Source organism: Agelaius tricolor, unplaced genomic scaffold (genome assembly GCF_023055355.1).
Source record: "Agelaius tricolor isolate 1412-34295 unplaced genomic scaffold, bAgeTri1.0.p SCAF_1, whole genome shotgun sequence".
In the NCBI taxonomy this organism is placed as follows: Eukaryota; Metazoa; Chordata; class Aves; order Passeriformes; family Icteridae; genus Agelaius; species Agelaius tricolor.
Window position 1 is genome coordinate 44,284,955 of NW_027269261.1, and position 17,634 is coordinate 44,302,588.

Sequence of the window (17,634 nt, forward strand, 5' to 3'; positions counted from 1 at the left end):
GGTCTCTACCTTCAACCTTTTCAAATGCTGAGTCACTGCATTCAGGAAAACAATGGTTTTGACAAATGAAGACAGACTTAATCAGAACAAGGCAAAGAAATGCTACAGTGGTCTTTTATGATTAAGTGCTGAAATAAACAGTGCAAGTTAGGTATTTATCAGAATTACTGGTTATCAGGGACAGGAAGTCCCGGACACTCTTTTCAGCTGGACATGGTGGTTAATAATATTTATATTTCTATAATACCTTCCTTGGCATATTGCGGTAAAAGTTAAAAGGCAACCTTCAGTCAAGTCTCTTGGGTACTTTTTTCATACCCAACCCTTGTTTGGAAAGTAATTGTTTTGAAACACATTTTTTTTTTTTTAATAAAAAAGATTCAAATCCTTAATGTATGGTTTTCCAGAGAGTGATCTGAACTCTTTTGCAGTCTAGTTGAAGACAGACTGAAGTCCCTCAACAGACTGTTCTGCAAATGCTGTCTTCAAACACTTCAGAAACATATACTGAGAATTATTAAGGCGTGGGATCCATCAAGAAATGACAAGCAAGCTTTTGGCTGGTAGCAAAGACAAAAAGAGAGCTGGGGTGGAGGGGGGAAGCTTTACTTCTCAAAGCACACTGCCTGTTTCAGAAATAACTCTATCAAAACAGGAAATCAGATCTCCACATACTAAAATATTGACTGATATTCACATGGATCAAGGCACTACCCACTGAAGCCAGCAGACATCAGCAAGAACAAATCTTGGAGAAAATTTCTTTTCAAATGCAATGTTTCTGTAAATGTGTTACAATTGAAATTAGAACACTTAAATCGCACTGCATTTGCTGATATGTCAGAAAGTAGAAAAAATATGCCTCAATTTCATCAATCTTTTAAGTTTTTAAATTATGTAGAATGCCAATGTATTAGGCATGAACTATACCATGTCAAGCAACACAGCAAGTAACAGTGCTGTAATGTAAAACAAAAGAGAGATCAGACAGTGGCTCATGAAAGATCACATAGAGGCTATGAAATGATTAAGGGACAGGAACATTCAACCTATGAGGAGAAACAAAGAGCTGGGATTGCTTAACTTTGAGAAGAAAAAGCCTTGGGGGGCATCTTATGAATGCTTGATTGGCAGCATTTTTAGGGTATAAATACCTGATAAGGGAGAGTAAAGTTGATGGAGCCACTCTGTTCTCAGAAGTGGCCAGAGACAGGACAAAAGAAATGGGCACAAATTGAAAATCTATTTTCAGAAAAAAGTAGTACCAAACAAATAAACCACCAAAAACCACAAAAACAAACAAACAAAAAAAAACCAGGGAAAAACCAACAAAAAAACCCCCACCAAAATCCACTCAAATAACACCGTTTGGAGCAACCTTTCTTACTGTAAGGATAACTGAATGCTATGTCCAGAAAGTTTTTAGAGTCTCTACACTGGAAAATATTAAAAACTGGACACAGCTCTGGGCAGCCTGCTCTAAGCAGGGGTATCAGACTAGACAATCTCCAGATGTGTCTGCCTGGCCTCAGCCCATCTGGGCAGTGGCCTGAGAAGACAATTCCTACAGGTTCACAGATCTGCTGGCGGCACAGTGATAAAATTAAAATTATCAGATATGTCTGATACTCAAAAGTAAAAGGGTCATTTATTCTCCCAGCTCTGTTACTTCTGGAATTTTTTATTTGTTTGTTCTTCAAAGCAAGGCAAGCTGGAAGTCATTGCATCCACTGTTTAGAAAAGACTCTTACAAACCTCTCACTTCCCGCTGCTGGTGCTCTTTGCTTTTGAGTATGGGATGGGAGATCCACAGCCAGGGGTGATGCTTGCGGAGCTGAGGAAGGATGTAATGTGTCACAAATCCCACTGTCCATGCTAAAGCAAACAGCACAATGCTGAGAAATGGCTGGGCCAAAGCAGAAAAAAGAAAACATAGTTATAATTTACATACAACATTGTTTTATACATATATATATTTATATATTTTAAACATTTTTAACAGTTTCCATAATTGTATTTTTCTGCAATTGATTTTTATTCCTATGTTTAAATTCTTGATGGTAGGTGAATACTGATTTTGACGTATGTGTTTTGCACGCACAATCAGCCATTTTTTTCCTCTATGATTGGAGGAAAAAAGGCAAAATGTCAGGCTTATCATTCTGTCCTCTGGGTTCCACATCATAAGAGCTGTTTAAGAAAAAAGATATCAAACAAGTAATACTGAAATTAATACAAATATCCAGAAACTAACTGCTTTGCAGATAGAACAGTGTTATCATAACCAGTAAATGCATTTTCACTAACTTCCCTTCCCACAGCATCTATTCTTTCCAGTTAAAGCACCCTGCGGTTTTGCATAAGAGACATAATACCTTAGGGGGAGGAAAAAAAGATAGATACACACCCTTAGTGACAGAAACACAGTACTGGCACTGACAGCAAATGACAGAACAGCAGCTGCTGTGCAGACAATGAGATCCGATTTCAAGATTTCTTTCTGTGAAAATAATTATTTTATACACAGTTAGTAAGGCAGCACTATTTTAACCAAAGTAATTACTCTGTTCTCAATTACTTACACTCTGCATTGCAATAAGGATAATCAGCATTCCCTAATACAAAAGTATTTTCTCCACTTTGCTTTGGGAAATTATTTCTCCACACTCCAGGTCTGTTGAAGTAATCACATTTAAATTCTTCATGCCTAATTTAGAATTATATTTTTAAATAACAGAGTTATAATATTGGAGAAATGAAAGCAATACATTTTAATACTGAATCTGATTCTGCTTGAGGAATATAACTCTTTTCCATTATGACCTCCTTATTTTTGGGAATCTTAATTCTGGTTCTATTTCCTATTTTCAAGAACTAATACTCCTTATTCCCTTTCTCTTGCATTCCTGAAAAAAGTCATGCTTTTCCATAATGTCTTCTAAGACACAACATTAATACATTTATTATGTTCTAAAGTGACATGCCCCATTCCCTGATTTTCTTTATTGGAAGTCAAATTGCAGCAAGATTTTGTGGATTTTAGACAAGGCTTTTTTCCAGTGTCATTGAACGATAATGAAAGGACACATCTTCCTTTATGTAAAAATCTGTAACCATGCTAGGAGTAACTTTGTTTCTAAAGATTGGATATATCACTGTCTTTACAGCACATTTTTCTAGCGATTAAAATGTCATTCTCAGTAAACAAATAAACAAGATAGCTTGTGATCTGTAAGTTCTTCTGAATTGTACTTCAGAGGTCACCCAAATGCTTTTGTGAGTAAATGAAAATCTTGTCTTAGATTTATGAGAAGGGCATTTAGGTTCAGCACTCAATTCTGCTGCTAAGTTACCAAATGAGAAACTATTTGTAGCTCTTGGTTTAGAAGCTGACTTATGCTTAAATTCAAAGATACCTAGAAACAACACATGAAAAGCAACACTTTTGATAGAACCAGAGGTTCATCTGACTTTCTGGTGGTGCTATCTAGGTAATCTTAATGAATCTCATCAGAGAAAAGAGAAAGAAAACTAAAATGATGATGGTAGGGCAAACCTACGAATAAAAGAGATAAAAAAGAAAGCAAGCAGAACAAGCGAAGAACAGAAGGGTTGCGAATTACCAGGGAAGCTGGTAGCAACCTCTATATTTAGGCTGCCTATCACTCCCTGTTATGAAAGATGCTTCTCAGTAAAAGGTCACCTGCATCAGCACTTCCACTTACTGCAGCAGCCCTTTGAAATGCAGCAGGACTAAAAAGCCTTCAGGCTCTGAAAGTACTTTTGCTTTGTCCCAGGAAACTCCAAGACGGCTTAGCTGAAATCTCAAGCAGCCACCATGGTCTTTGCCTTTCCCGGGCTGCTCAGGAGTATGTACACATCTCCAGGAGAGTGGTGCTCCCTCCACTCTGAGAGCCATCCTTCTCAGGACAGCCCTGTACTCTGCACGGGCTACATGTGCTGTGAAGGTGGGAGCAGACTCAGGTCTCTGGAACTGCTCCTGACCACCTTTTCAAAGCACAGCCCTGCTGGCCTTGCTCCTTGGCTGTCGCATTCAGCAGGAGAACCACAACACGAGGGAGCTCACAGGAAAAGACTTCTCTTCCCTGACTAAACTTTGGCTCCCTGCCTGTCCCCACAGATCTTCTCTGTTCAGTTCTCTCACTAGCAAGTAGCAGTATTGAAAAAACATGGTCTAATAAAAATGAATAACTGAATTATTGCCAATCTATGCAACGGAAATGATTTTTTAAGCTTTCCAGATATTTTTAAAGATGTTGCATAAAAATCTATGTAAAACATCAGTATCTGAGAAAATTAAGCAGTGTCAAATTTATATAGCACTATTTCAGCCCCTTTGTGAATACACAGCATGAAAAGTCTTGATCAAGTATCATTTTCTGCACAGCTGAATTCAACTACTCAGTAATCTAAAACAAGCTTCTAAGAACAACAAATACACTCCAATCACATTCACAAGCTCTTCTTTACAACCCAAAAGGCTTATTATTAAAATGGCTGGTTTCTCTCACAATCAGATGGCTGAAAAAGCTGACACTCAAAAACCATGTAAAATATTTAAAATTTAGCTGTAAAATCAGCAGAGGTGATAAGAATGCACATTTCTGGAGAGAGGTGGCATCCTAACTTTCCATTCCAGGCCAGATCACCAAAGAGAATATTTTCAAACATTACATTCAGAAGAGAACATATTACACAAATTATATTGCACAGGACTTGTATTTCCCATCTTTCCTTTTGCAATTGTCCTTTTAACAGTGCTCTCATCACTTTTGACAATCCTATACAGAAAAAGGCCTATATTTTAAGGAAATTATTATTATTCAGATATTTAACTCCAAGTTTGACAATTGCTTTCCATTTCTGGCAATACTGAGCATGTTTAAAGTATCATATATGCCCAGGCTTGTCCTTCTGTCCTTGCACTGAACTGTTTCAAAATGTAAAAATACTGCACAGCTGTGTGGCACAATGGTCCACACAGCAGCTCCCTCTTGGTGTGGCCAACGCCTTCAAGCTTCTCACTAAATTAAGGCCTTTTTCCCTCTAAAACAAAGCTGAGCAGTTCTTGCTTCTGTTCCGTGTCACTGCACAGGGGACAGGGTCCCCCAGGAAATGGCAGTGATCTCTCTGGCTGAGAGGGACTCACAGCTACTCTCCAGGAGAAAACCTTGGGCATCTACCTGCTGGGGGTGGATCTGAGGCTCCTGGCCTTCCTGTGGATGGCAGGTAGCTCCTGAAAACCATGTGCCTACCTTAGACCCAACTAAAGTAGGATTTTGGATATCATTCCCAAGGCCAGGAACTTATGAGCTGAGTACTGAATAACTCTATAGCATGATGTTTGAGCCCTTCACTGCAATTGGTCCAAAAATGTATAAATTAAGCTCTATTCACAGTTCAAATCTCTCCAGTGAGAGACACTCACTGTTAATAGTTTGGGCTGAAAGCCATTCTACAATTCTCCATTTTGTACTCAAGGGAAAAAAAAAAGTAACCCCAAAGCAACATTGATGCCTTGGGGATTTCACAAGCAGAATATATTAGAGTGGCACTTTTTTTTTTTTTTAATTATTATCACAGAATCATAGAATTGTTTATGTGGAAAAGATCTTTAAAATCATCAAGTCCAACCATTATTTTCAATTAGATTTTTGGAGCTTTGTAAAAATCCTTTTATTAGCTATCTAAATGTTTTTACTAAAGACCAGGAAGGAACCCTGAGTTTGAATGCAACACATTATCACCCTCAGGCCACTGCTTAATCTAGTAATCAGCCATGTGGATGCCTACAGAAATTAATTATAATGGTAGGAAGCTCCATTCTCAAAGTTGAATGGTCAATTATGAATCACAGCTGCTTCATAATTCAGGCTTCCAAAGCTGGCAATTCTTACACAGCTATTCAAGGAAAGGAAAAGGGTAAAAAGTCATGTAATCAAACATTAGAGATGCTATATTTATTACCCCTAACATCAATGCAAAGCCATCCAGAAAACAACACAATAATTTTCAATATTAACCTTGTTTGCTTTCAGCTGCTTGAGAAGGGGATTGGTTCTGCATGCCTCTGGCTTTCTGATTAAAATCATCTTATTTAAATGGTGTTTTGTAGACCACATGTCACCAAGGCAAGGCTGGCTTGTGTTGCATCCTGCCATCTCTTGCCACTGACAGGGGTTAGGAATACTCTCTTTGCAGGGAAGCACTTCAAGAAAAAATGAGCTGCCATCATGAAACCTCTTCTGAATACTGATATATTGTTTCACCCAGCTGCTGAACAGTTTGAAGATCCCCTTACAAAACTTCTGGAAATTATTTTAAATTGGCTTTGAAGAGTCAGCCGAGTCCTACATCCTGAACATGACTGCTATTGCTGAAGCAAGTCAGCAGGGACTATGGCTTGATTGTGCTCCTTGGATTCGATGCACATGCATTTTCTCCTGCCTCAGTTCTTCTCTACTTGCCCTATTAGCACTATATTGGTGAGATAGCAGTGGGAGTCTCCTTGGTGTTTAACTGAAACAGAGGTACCAGGTAACACAGGGGTTAGACAAAGAGCCCACATTCATCAGAAATTGCTCTCTCTCTCTCCAGCTAATTTCTTCCAAATTAGCACTGCTAATTGTAAGCAAACACTTTGGCTTACAATTTTTATACAGATTAAAGGAAGCCAAGACAGAGGAAAAAAAATGAAGGCGAACAACTAGCAAGCTCCAGCAACACTGAAGGAAAGCAGCCTCTGCCTCATAACAGCAGCAGCATGGAGTATCAAATGTACAGAACAGAAAAGTGCCAATTCCCAAATCCAGGTATTTCCTGGAGAGCAAAGGTGCCAGGAAGCCCACTTAATTACTCCTAAAAGTGTGACAAAATGAAAAAGTGTGACAGGAATGAAACATTGTGAAGAGAAGAACTGAAGTCCTGTGTCTGGCGAATCCCAGCGCAGTTATCCCCATATTTCTGCACCTTCCACCCCACTGGCTCAAGGGCTCAAGTGCAGCTCTGCAGTGTTAGGGTACGACAGCAGATCCCTCTCCATGTCACTGATATAAAAATTGTTAGAGTCTGCAGAATTACTTCATTTTGAAAATACAGCCAGGATCTTAGATACAGATTTTTTCCACTATTTTTGGGGTTTATTTTCAATATTTTAAAGCCTTGCTCAAGGTTTCCCTCTGCACTGTGAAATAAAACCAGTTAAGTGGACAGCTGCAGTAACTGCTTCAGTCCCCGGGCTGGGCTCCATCTGCAGAACAGATGACATCAGACTCTGTATTCCTCCAAGAAAGGCACTATCAGCAAAAGACAGAATACAGGAGCATGAGAAGCTTTCCATTACATCTGCCATTCAGTCCCTGTGTACAAGAACAGAATGTCAATGAACCGCAGCAATAACCTACACACCACAAATACCACAGAATACAGCAAAATTCTAAGAAAAATACTTCATGCTTTTTATTCTGTTTCTAGATGCACAGTCATATTCCAGTATCAACTGTTGCAAACAGTTTAGTTTGCAAGAAACTGTAGCTCAATACAAGCAACAAGAAACAGCCATATCACTTAGTCTTATGTAGGCCCTATTAGAGGAAGCAGTTTAAAATAAGATTATACATGGCAAAAATGACAATCTAAGCAGCAGCTTAGAAAAGTAGAAAACATTGGTAGTGTGGGATCAATGCATATGCTGAATGCAGGCTGTGCAACACCTTATCAAATGCCTAAGAAATGATTCAAGATGCACATGAGAGATGCATCCCATTGAAGGGACATTTGGAGGCCAGTAGGAACTACGGACTCCCAGGTCACGTCTAAGGGTTAAAAAACGCAGTCTATCTTCCAGAGACTCTCTGGAAGATGCTCCTGGATTTCAAAGAGCACTCAGAAGCTAAGGAATAGCTGCCTAGGTTACAAATGCTCAGATGTGCAGGCACTGGGGATATGGTCAGGAGGAAGAGCTGTCCAACAGCCAGGAAGCAGAACAGCTCACGTGACTAATAAATGTCAAACACCCCTTAGCATTTCTGGAAACCTGATGATCTGCCCACATGAATGCCTTGGCAGATCAACCTCCCCTGGGTAACGGCAAACATTTTTTTAATATAAAAAGACACAAAAAGGAAGATGGGTCACTTCACGATGTTTGTGCTGAAGTGAGAAATAAGCTGACACAAACTTAGAGCTTCCTGCCAGACAGTAGTAAATAAACAGCCTGCCAAGCAAAGAGATGATGAGATGGCAATGCTTGGCACCAGGCATGTACCTCCCTCTCCCATACTATCCCAGTTTCATATGCTTCTTCCACCTCTAGGTGCCAAGTCTGACAGTGTGTTCCACTTGGCTCAGCTGGGGTGGACGGCACACAGTCAAGAGCATATCCTGGCACAGAAAAGGCATTCCTGAAAAACAGGTAGCCCTAGCCATAGAAAAATAAAGAATAAGGGCTGTTTTAAACACATGTAACTCTGTGGACCAACTCCTGCTCCTCTGCAGTGCACACAGAGTTTGGCAGCACTGCTCACCTTTTGGAATGCTTATTGAACAATCCAGCCTACCTTCGACACACCAGATTTTCAGGCTGCAACTCTGTGCACAGAACCTGCATTACTTCTCTGTGTACTAGGATGAGAGATGCACCCCTCCCCCAAGCTCTAAGAGTGCTCTAAGAGTGCACATGGACTATATTAAAGAATCAATGTGGCAGAGCCCTTCAAAGGAGCCCTTCTCACTGTATCCCCTTTCTCACTGCTGGCCTCACTGTAAAGATCATCTATCTGTGCTCTTAGTTATTTAAATAACTAAATGACAATATTTACAAGGTTCCTCAGTGGGCAAAATGGATGAGAGAGCTTTAAACAGAAATTAATGAAAGAAAAAGCCTTACCACTGATTCTCTCATTTTTTCTGGGAGTGGATCTTCTGATGAATCTTCAAATCGTTGGCGTAGATAGTGAGGGATGTATTTACACTGAATAAGGGACCTGTTTAAAAAAATTCCTAATTAATATACCTTGGAACATGTGCAACAGATATGAATATTCCTGAAGGACACAAGAGAAACAACAGTCTCAGATTTCCTTCTTCACGTATACATTGGCATTCATGTCTCTGTTCAGCTGGAGATTGACAAACCACAGACAAACCAGCTCTACCTGTGATCAGGGCAGAAATTCCTCATCAGAATCCTGAGGAGTCTCAGCAGCCTAATCAATGTGACTCAGTCATTTAGAGAAATGAGCAGAGAGGGTACTGTTCCATTTATGACTCTTGGTTCTGTTTCATCTAAGCTGAAACCAATATGAGAGCTCTTTAGACCCATGTTAAAATGGCTAAGGAAGCCAATTCTGTACAAATTGTATATTACTTCTCTCTTCTAGATTTATGTGCTACCTCCTCATCCATCTTGAATTTTATGCCATTGACCATACCTTAATACTTTTTCCAATCTCCTTAACTTATTTAAAAGAAGTTCAGAGCTTTTCAGAGAAAAAATCTTAAATCTCTTTTTTTAAGGATGATGCATTTTTACAATTGCACAATAAACATTTGATGTTGTACATGTATTCCTAATTTTTAGATTTTTAGGAACCATTTCAGTCACTGAAGATTTCATTGCAAATGTTAAGAAATTGCTAGCTAGATTTACAAGTTAAAATGCATTTAATAGTTTAAGATTACTTCCTTAAAACAAAAGTTTCAAGGAAGAAAAGTTTCTGTTTTATTAAAGAGGTTCATGAACTGGTGTGTCCTTTCTGGAAGTGGGAGAAATGGCTACATTTAAATTACTTCAAAATTGAAAGAACTCACATATTCATGCTGATTTGCAATTTACCTGTGTATATTTTACTCCAAGGCTAAGAACTCTCCCTAATTCTTTACTTGCTTCCATACATGATTTCCATACTGTAATGACCTAAAAACTACACACCATCCACACAAAGCTTGATCCAGGTCTGCCTGACACCCATGTCTCACTCAGTAGGCTGTGGGTAAAGTTCATGGTAAGACATGCAAGCAGTTCTTGTTGCTTTGCCACATCAGCACCTAGCAATCTATAAATGTCAGATTCCCTGAATTTTTTGGATGGTAAAGAATTTCTTGACTCTTCCGCAAGATTTACTCGGATGACAATTTCCTACTAGTGCTCTATATCTTTTCCTTCCTCATCAATGTTGTTCTGCGTTTTCCAAGTTTCTCTACTAAAACAGAATCCTGAATGGCCTAAAAAGCTCTCCACTTCCCCCTTCTCTCTTCTGCACTGCAGAACTGTGCATAATGAGCCTTGAGCCTCACCTCATGAATCAAAGGAGAGAACTCTCTGTAACAGAACTTCCCACAGGCCCTCTGCACTCTCCTAGGACAAAACTGAGCTGTCTGTGAAGCAGAATTCCAAATGGCATGATGATACTGGTGGCACAAAACCCTCTTGCTTGCTTAGCCCCACAGCCATAGATGTAATTTCCCAGCTGCTTGCTGACCCCCACAGCCCCTATAACAGCCATATATCACACTTTCCGCACTGGGAAAGTCACATTTGCTGCCCCTGAGCTAAGGATCTATTGGGTCTCTCTCTCACACATCACCTCAACATGCAGATCACAATGTTGGGACTTTTCCCCTTAATCTCCCTTGTTTGCAATGTCACTCAGCATACGCTTCCTCTCCTCAGTTACCTCTAGCAGACTGTGTCAGAGAACAAAAGGAAGGATGGAACCTCAAACTGAGAGGCACAGCCTACTGAAGTAATCCTCAGCAAGAGCTGGAATTCAGCCACCTTCCCAGCACATTAAATGTTCCTTCTTCAGGTCCCAGTGCTAACCAATGCACATTCTGCAACTCCAGTTGCGTGAACTCCCCTCAACTAAATCACTGTCCTCCAACCTGGCAAGCACTCAACCTCCTAGAGGGGAAAAATCTGCTTCAGAGATTTTGGAGAGTGCTGCTTAAAGAACACCAGCCCTGCTGGTGATCTGACTGCAGCACTTCATTCATATACAGGACTGATACCAACCATGCAGACATGGTGAGGAATTTCGCCTCACCACAGTACTTTCAGGAAGCAACCCCTGTGGCTCTGAAACCCAGGCATCACTCTGGCTGTGTGCTGTAAAGAGCAATCAGCAAAAAAACATTTACAGGCAACTTACATCAGCACAGATGGGTCACTGCTTTGTCTGCTGAGGTGATAAGAAAGTGCAACTAGCAGGCCACAGAAAGCAGAGAACAGTGCTGGAATGTGCTGTGCATCCCAGGGTTCCTGAGGGGATGACAGAAAGCAAAGTTAGGAATGCAGAACTTAAAAAGCCTAAATAAGTAGGTTAAGCCATACATCATACATGCAACGTTACATGCACAACATCTACATTTATACACCATCTACCACAGACTGAAAATCCTTTTTCATATCAAAGATTATTACTGTGAAAAAACCTTGCAATTAAAGACATGTTTTGTGGTCATATTGTGCAACTCTCCTATAATCAGCAATTAGCTAGGAAACCACATGAAAGGCAGGTTTTCTTTCCTCTTCAATGAAACGTTAGAGGAAAATTCTCATTAAAATGAGATCCGAGTGAAAGCAACTGCAGTGCATTTATCTACACGCTAAATTGATACACTGATACTTGACCTGTAGCCAGACTGCACTGAACAAATGACAATATCATGTAGATCAGGCAGTGGGGTTTCTTTCAGACATCTTTCTGCTGCCTTGTGCATTCCACCCAGGCCCTGCTTGGATGCTAACTCAGCAGAAAGGGAGAGCACTGGCCCCCGTGTGTGACATCCCCGAGGAGGGAAACAAGAGACAATTGGCGCACTCTGGATATAACTGAGATGAGAAATTCTCTCCAGGTGACTCTAACAGCTAAAACAGGCTAGAATGAGTAAGAGAAAGAATATAAAGCTTAAGGAACACTTATAAAGATTATCTGTGACATCCTCAGGTACAAATTAGGGATCCTAAGACATACTTGTGAGTCCTATTTGTGAAGAAAACAAATTTCATCTGTGAAGGACAAAGAAACTTGGAACAAATCCATTTCACTTACTAATCGCATTCCTTGCCTCCACAGAAATTCTGCCTGATCAACCAAATGTGAACTCACCACATCCTGCACCAGAGCACTCTCTGAAAAGGTTTTGAGAAGCAATGCTTGCAAGATCTGGGAAACTTCAGGCTAGTGTGAACAAGACTTCTGCACGGTTATCTCTTGCTTTGAAAACTTTAAAGTTAGTACAGCACCAATGTTTTCAGAAGATGAAGTAGGTTTATTAGTCTTATTTTGCTCAGTTTTATGCATGCTTTCTCAGCATGTTAGGAAACACTCTATTTCTTTCAGGTGCAATGAATACCTAAGAAAAATTAATTTTAAATGTCAAACACCAAACCCATTGCAGCATGGAATTCTGCAATTTAACTCTGAAATTCCTTGTTATCCTAAGAGTAGTACCAAAAAAAGTGAAATTTTAATTCCAAGAATCATCTTCCCTTCATCATCCTACTGAAAATCACAAAGATAAAAGACAGAAGAGCCTGATTCTATCAAACAGTCCTACCCAAAATAGTAATTACAAACAAAAGAGAGATTCACATGCTATTACTGAAAGAATCCAGCACCATTTATTTGACAATTTAAACTTTACCATACAATCCTACTCTTCATTTCACTGTTTCCAGTTTTGGGGCCAAATATATTTTCAGTTAGCTTTTCCTATGCTTCGTCTCCTGTCACATTCAATTAATACTCTTCAAAACACTGAAGAAAATTAACTGAAGCCAAAACATTCTGAAAATGGCTGAATCATAGCCTATCCAAAAATCTTCTGCATTTTCAGGGCAACACAACTGTCTACACATCATCCCAGCAGCTTCTAGGGCATGACTGCCCCTTTGCTCTGCATCTCCTTTTGAAAACAAAATACTATCAAGAGTTGAGTAATATTCCTGATACTGAAATTTACCAGAAGCCAGTTTGAAAAATCACTCCACCCTTTTTCTACCATAAAGCTGTACACAGCTGAATCCCCACATTAATGTCTCAGGAATTCTATTTCCATATTTTCTGCATATTACACATAGCTTCTGCATTTGTCTGGTCTGTGCTCCATTTCCAAACTGTCATTGTCCCCTCAAAACTCAGACATCAGGGAGCCAGGAAAGCAGGTAGGACAGGCATCAATATTCACTATGTGCCTAGAGAACAGGATTTTCTAGAAAAATGCTACACAATGTTGTAGAAAAGATGAGAATGAACAAAGGTGTCATTTCTTCAGTATCAGTGTGACGTACCCTCTTCCATTTTGTCATTTTCCGCCCCCACAAATGATGCCTGGTAGCTTTAAATTTAAAAAAATGGAAACCAAATAATATAGTTGATAGTTGAACAATCATTCTTCTCAGTGGGAAAACAGGGCTGACAGGTTTTACTCTTGGAAGCTGGTATTATCTGTCATATGAGACAGGGACTTTCACTTCCTGGGTTACCTCATGGGGTTGAGGTGACACGTAGTCCTTTCATATATGGTTTTGGCTTCGATGCAGACACTCACACAGTCATTTTTAAAACAAGTGAAACAGACTTACAGGGTTAAGTATGAAAGCCATGAGTTACAAGAGACCAGTGGTGGGAGTGGGGTGTTCCATTCCAACCAGAGAATTGCCTAATCCCAAAACAATCCACTAGAAGGGGAGATAAAGGTGTCTTTGAACTTATGAGCCTTTTAGCACTGCTAGAGGTGGGTAGGCAAATGTATTTTTAAAAAGTAGTTCTAGTAGTTTTCTGTCCTACATTATTTATCCTTTTTACTTCTTTCTTCTCCTAAAAAAACTGCATGTAACACACTTATCTTTCAAAGATATGCTCAAATAAATCATATGTTCTACTCTAGAGACAAAAAGTGCTCTGAACAGAGAATCAAGTATGCTAAGTAGAAATTCTTGTTACTTTTTCAGTTGTTTTTTTTTAATTTCAGAGTATTCCTCTCAACTCAACAGTGACTTTGCAGATTGCTGGAGTGACAGCATCACTGAAGGTGAAGGCACTGGCATAGTGGCTGTGTTTTTAAACATGGAGACAAACTCCAGTTGGTCTTCACACACCTGGTTTTCCACTCTCATGATTTCATCACTATTTACAGAGTCAGAGAATGGCTTGGGTTGGAATAGACCTTTAAAAGTCACGTAGCCCCTTGTGCAATTCAATCAAACTTTCTTGGCTCTTTCTCCTTACCCCCACACTGCTGCTTCATCACGGATCTGTGCCATTGCTCACATATCAAGCAATAAGCAGGAAGGGCTGACAGCCAACCATTCCAGACGTGTGATGGTAAAGATGGAAATAAATACTATCACCCTATTACTGAAGACCTAAAACACTGACTTTCTGAAAGAGATCATAAAAGGGAACCCTCTTCACCCCCCAAAATATGGGAAAATAGTTAGAACTTGTTCTCTACAAGGCTAACTATAAGCTTAACACCATATTACCATGGATACTCCTTTTCAGTAAACACTAATATAACAACCAAAATATGTGAATTACTGAGCCTCATGTTATACACAACTAAGACAAGTTCTAGGAAGAAATGCCCACCAGCCTTATCTTCCCATCATCCATGGAAAACAAAGCATTACTTTCCCAGATGATCTCCAAAAACATGACATGTGATAAGTTACCAAAATACAGGTATCACTGCCCACTCAAAGTAGCATTGGCCCTCTTTCTCTACAATTGCTGCTATCTTGGACTGTATTTTCATTGCTGAAATTTAAAATCCCTAAAGACTGGACTGATGCAGGGGCGTCCATGTGTGTCCACACACAGCACCTGACACAACAGATCCCAGTCTGTGACTGGAATGCCTTGGCTACAAAGCAAGATGAGCAGCAGCTTCAGGCAGGAAGCATGGATACTCATGTTTCACATAATGGTGAGTTTATCCTAAAGAAACAGTGCAGATTTCTACATTCCTGTACAGTGACACACAGTGAGAGCTACCCTAGGCAGTGTTAGATTCTACAGGCATAATTCCTTTTTTCTATCTGGAAAATAAGTTATTATACACAGAAACCTAAGACCACAACTATTGAAGCTATGTCTACAGTGCAAGACTTGACTATGTCAGCAAACTTCACTTACTGAAAGGCATGATATCTAGGAATACTCTCCAAAATTAACACCCCTAATAGCTCTTGCTTGAACCTAAGGGGTTTCTAAACTAGAAAAAAAAAAAAAAGCCTCTAAAACCTCCAAAAGGACTGAGAGTATTCTATGCAGCAGAAATAAAGCTGTCCAATAATATTATACTTCTATTTTGGTCACTTACATATACAAGAATCCAGTCTATACACATGAGCCCATTCACTGCTATCTAGAAATTTATTTGAGCAATCTTAGCAGATTGAAGGAGATGTATTCTTGCAACTCTTTCCCACCATAAACCCCTAAGACAAATATTTCAAAATTATTAGTACACAGATGAAGACTGCATCACTGAAGACAGGAAGCAAGGAGCATTGTTATTCTGATTAATTAGTTTCAAACTCATTTAACAAACCAAACTACATCAATGTAAGTTGAGAACAGTTTAAAATCCACACAGGATTTTTAGTAACTGTCCTTTGAAGCAATAAATAAGCCACCAGAAAGTACTTTCTTCAGGTATGGGTAATGGAAACTATCTAACTTTTATTTCAAAAATATACATTTACATAGAGCTGGGAAAAGCTGGTGTGCCACATATGAATACATTCACATAAGTTCAATTTTTCTGGCCCAAGTCCAAAAATCTGATTTTTTTTTTCCAGACTGATTAAGACAAACTGCAAGTTCCATACAAAGGAAAAAAAAAAAAAGAAATTATCTGGATGACAAGTACTTAACTGGTTCTGGATACATTTCAAATCCAAACTAACTGATATGAACAGAAGGCAGAAGACAAGGACTGACTGATTCCAGAAACATTCAGGGATGTGCCCTTCTGCCCCATGGCAAAATCCTGGAACACTGGAATGCTAAAGACTGATATCAGGATGGCTAAATTCCAGACCAAATATTTGTAAAAAAAGTAACAGGGCATACCTGACTTTTTTTTAAAACATCTCTTAAATATTTGGGCACAGACCACCAAACAGATGGAGCAGGAGACAAAAAATCAGTACATCATGAAATTCTAGTCAAGTGAAAAAGATGGCACAGAAATTCCCATGTCTCCAACCTGATGGATGGAATATCTGAAAAATAAAAACACCTCCTCCTGGAAAAAAAGAGAAAACCCTTTCGTATATCAATGCTAAGATAGCTATTAGAGCTGCCAATTTCTGTTCAAGATTACAGGATTGAAGATGAGATCAAAAATAATGCCTGGCTGAAGTGAACTCAGGTAATGTTAAACTAAGCTCAGTTAGCCAAGAGCTTGAGAAAAAAATAGTGAGCTGAAAAATTGCTGCTATTGGATGTAAGAATCCAAGGAATGAACAAAAGAGCTGATAAAACCATGCTTAGGATTTAGAGCTTTGTATTACACAAAAGTAAATGAAAGTTCATAGAGGACCTGGAAAGAACTGGATAAGGAGTGATGACATCATTAAACAGAGGTCTGGGAGATAAAGAAATTTCAAAGCAAGCAGGAGAAACTCAGGTTTTTGCACGTCAGAATCTAAGGCATTTACCTACGTACTCGCCTGAAACCAGGTTTACAGCATTGCTATATGCAAGGATGGATAAGCAGCTGCTGTCCTATCACTCATGATACAAATGTGTCGTGGGGTAAGGTTTATGAGGAGATGCTCTACTGCACCTCAAAGCTGTAACCAAATCACCTTTGCATCACTGGGATAGCACTACAGAAATCTATCCATGTGTCTTCACATCATCATCACCACAGGGAACAACTTCTGCACCAGCCAGGGCAGACAGACTTGTAAACTTGCTCCACTCACAACACGCTGCTTTCACTGACAGCAGTGACAAATAGTGTCCTGCCCATCAGTCCTCAAGGCCTCAAATACACAGACAGAGACCTGCTATTTTGTGCTCATGGTTTTTATGAAGAAATTATCTGTTCTAATTTCAGATGCATTACTCTGTACTTCCTACTGTGAACAATTTTGGGTTTCTTTTGTATGTGACAGCTTTACAGAAAATGAAAACTGATCATCCCAGCAGTAGCACCATGAGAAGAGGTCCTGACAAGCTGCAGACCCACAGCTCCTCCACACCAATATCAAGCAAGGGCAAAGCTGCTCAGGAGCACTATGAGGAAGGGAGCCATTGCCTGGCCACAGCAGTTGGAACCTGTTTGCTTCCCAGTCACCTCTGAAGAACACATTCCTTTTTCTTCTCCAAGTGCCCAAGTCACACAGCACACACAGGTATCATCATCTTGCCTGCCCTAGTGACACTCTGTCATTTATTTTAGTTGTGTGAAAGTGCACATTTGGCCACATAAAAAACCCCCCAGGTCTGCCAGGTGAGCAGTGTGCAGCCACTCCCCAGAACACATCATGTGCTTCTGATCAAGGTCTGTGACGGGACATGACAGCAGCCTGACACCTGACCCAACCCACACCCTCACCATTCACACAAGACTACAGATCTGTCCATCCTC

At 39.7% G+C, this 17,634-nt stretch overlaps 1 protein-coding gene across 2 annotated transcripts in view; it reads right to left on the bottom strand.

The window, feature by feature from the left end:
* Window positions 1-17,634, bottom strand: part of PCNX2 (pecanex 2) — a 151,166-nt gene that overhangs the window by 77,055 nt on the left and 56,477 nt on the right. For both annotated transcript variants that reach the window (XM_071431933.1, XM_071431942.1), the window contains 4 exons: window positions 11,172-11,281; window positions 8,909-9,005; window positions 2,408-2,500; window positions 1,756-1,906 (listed from right to left, as the gene is read on the bottom strand). In XM_071431933.1, coding sequence (XP_071288034.1) covers window positions 1,756-1,906; window positions 2,408-2,500; window positions 8,909-9,005; window positions 11,172-11,281 — 451 coding nt within the window. The remainder of the gene's footprint in view (window positions 1-1,755; window positions 1,907-2,407; window positions 2,501-8,908; window positions 9,006-11,171; window positions 11,282-17,634) is intronic.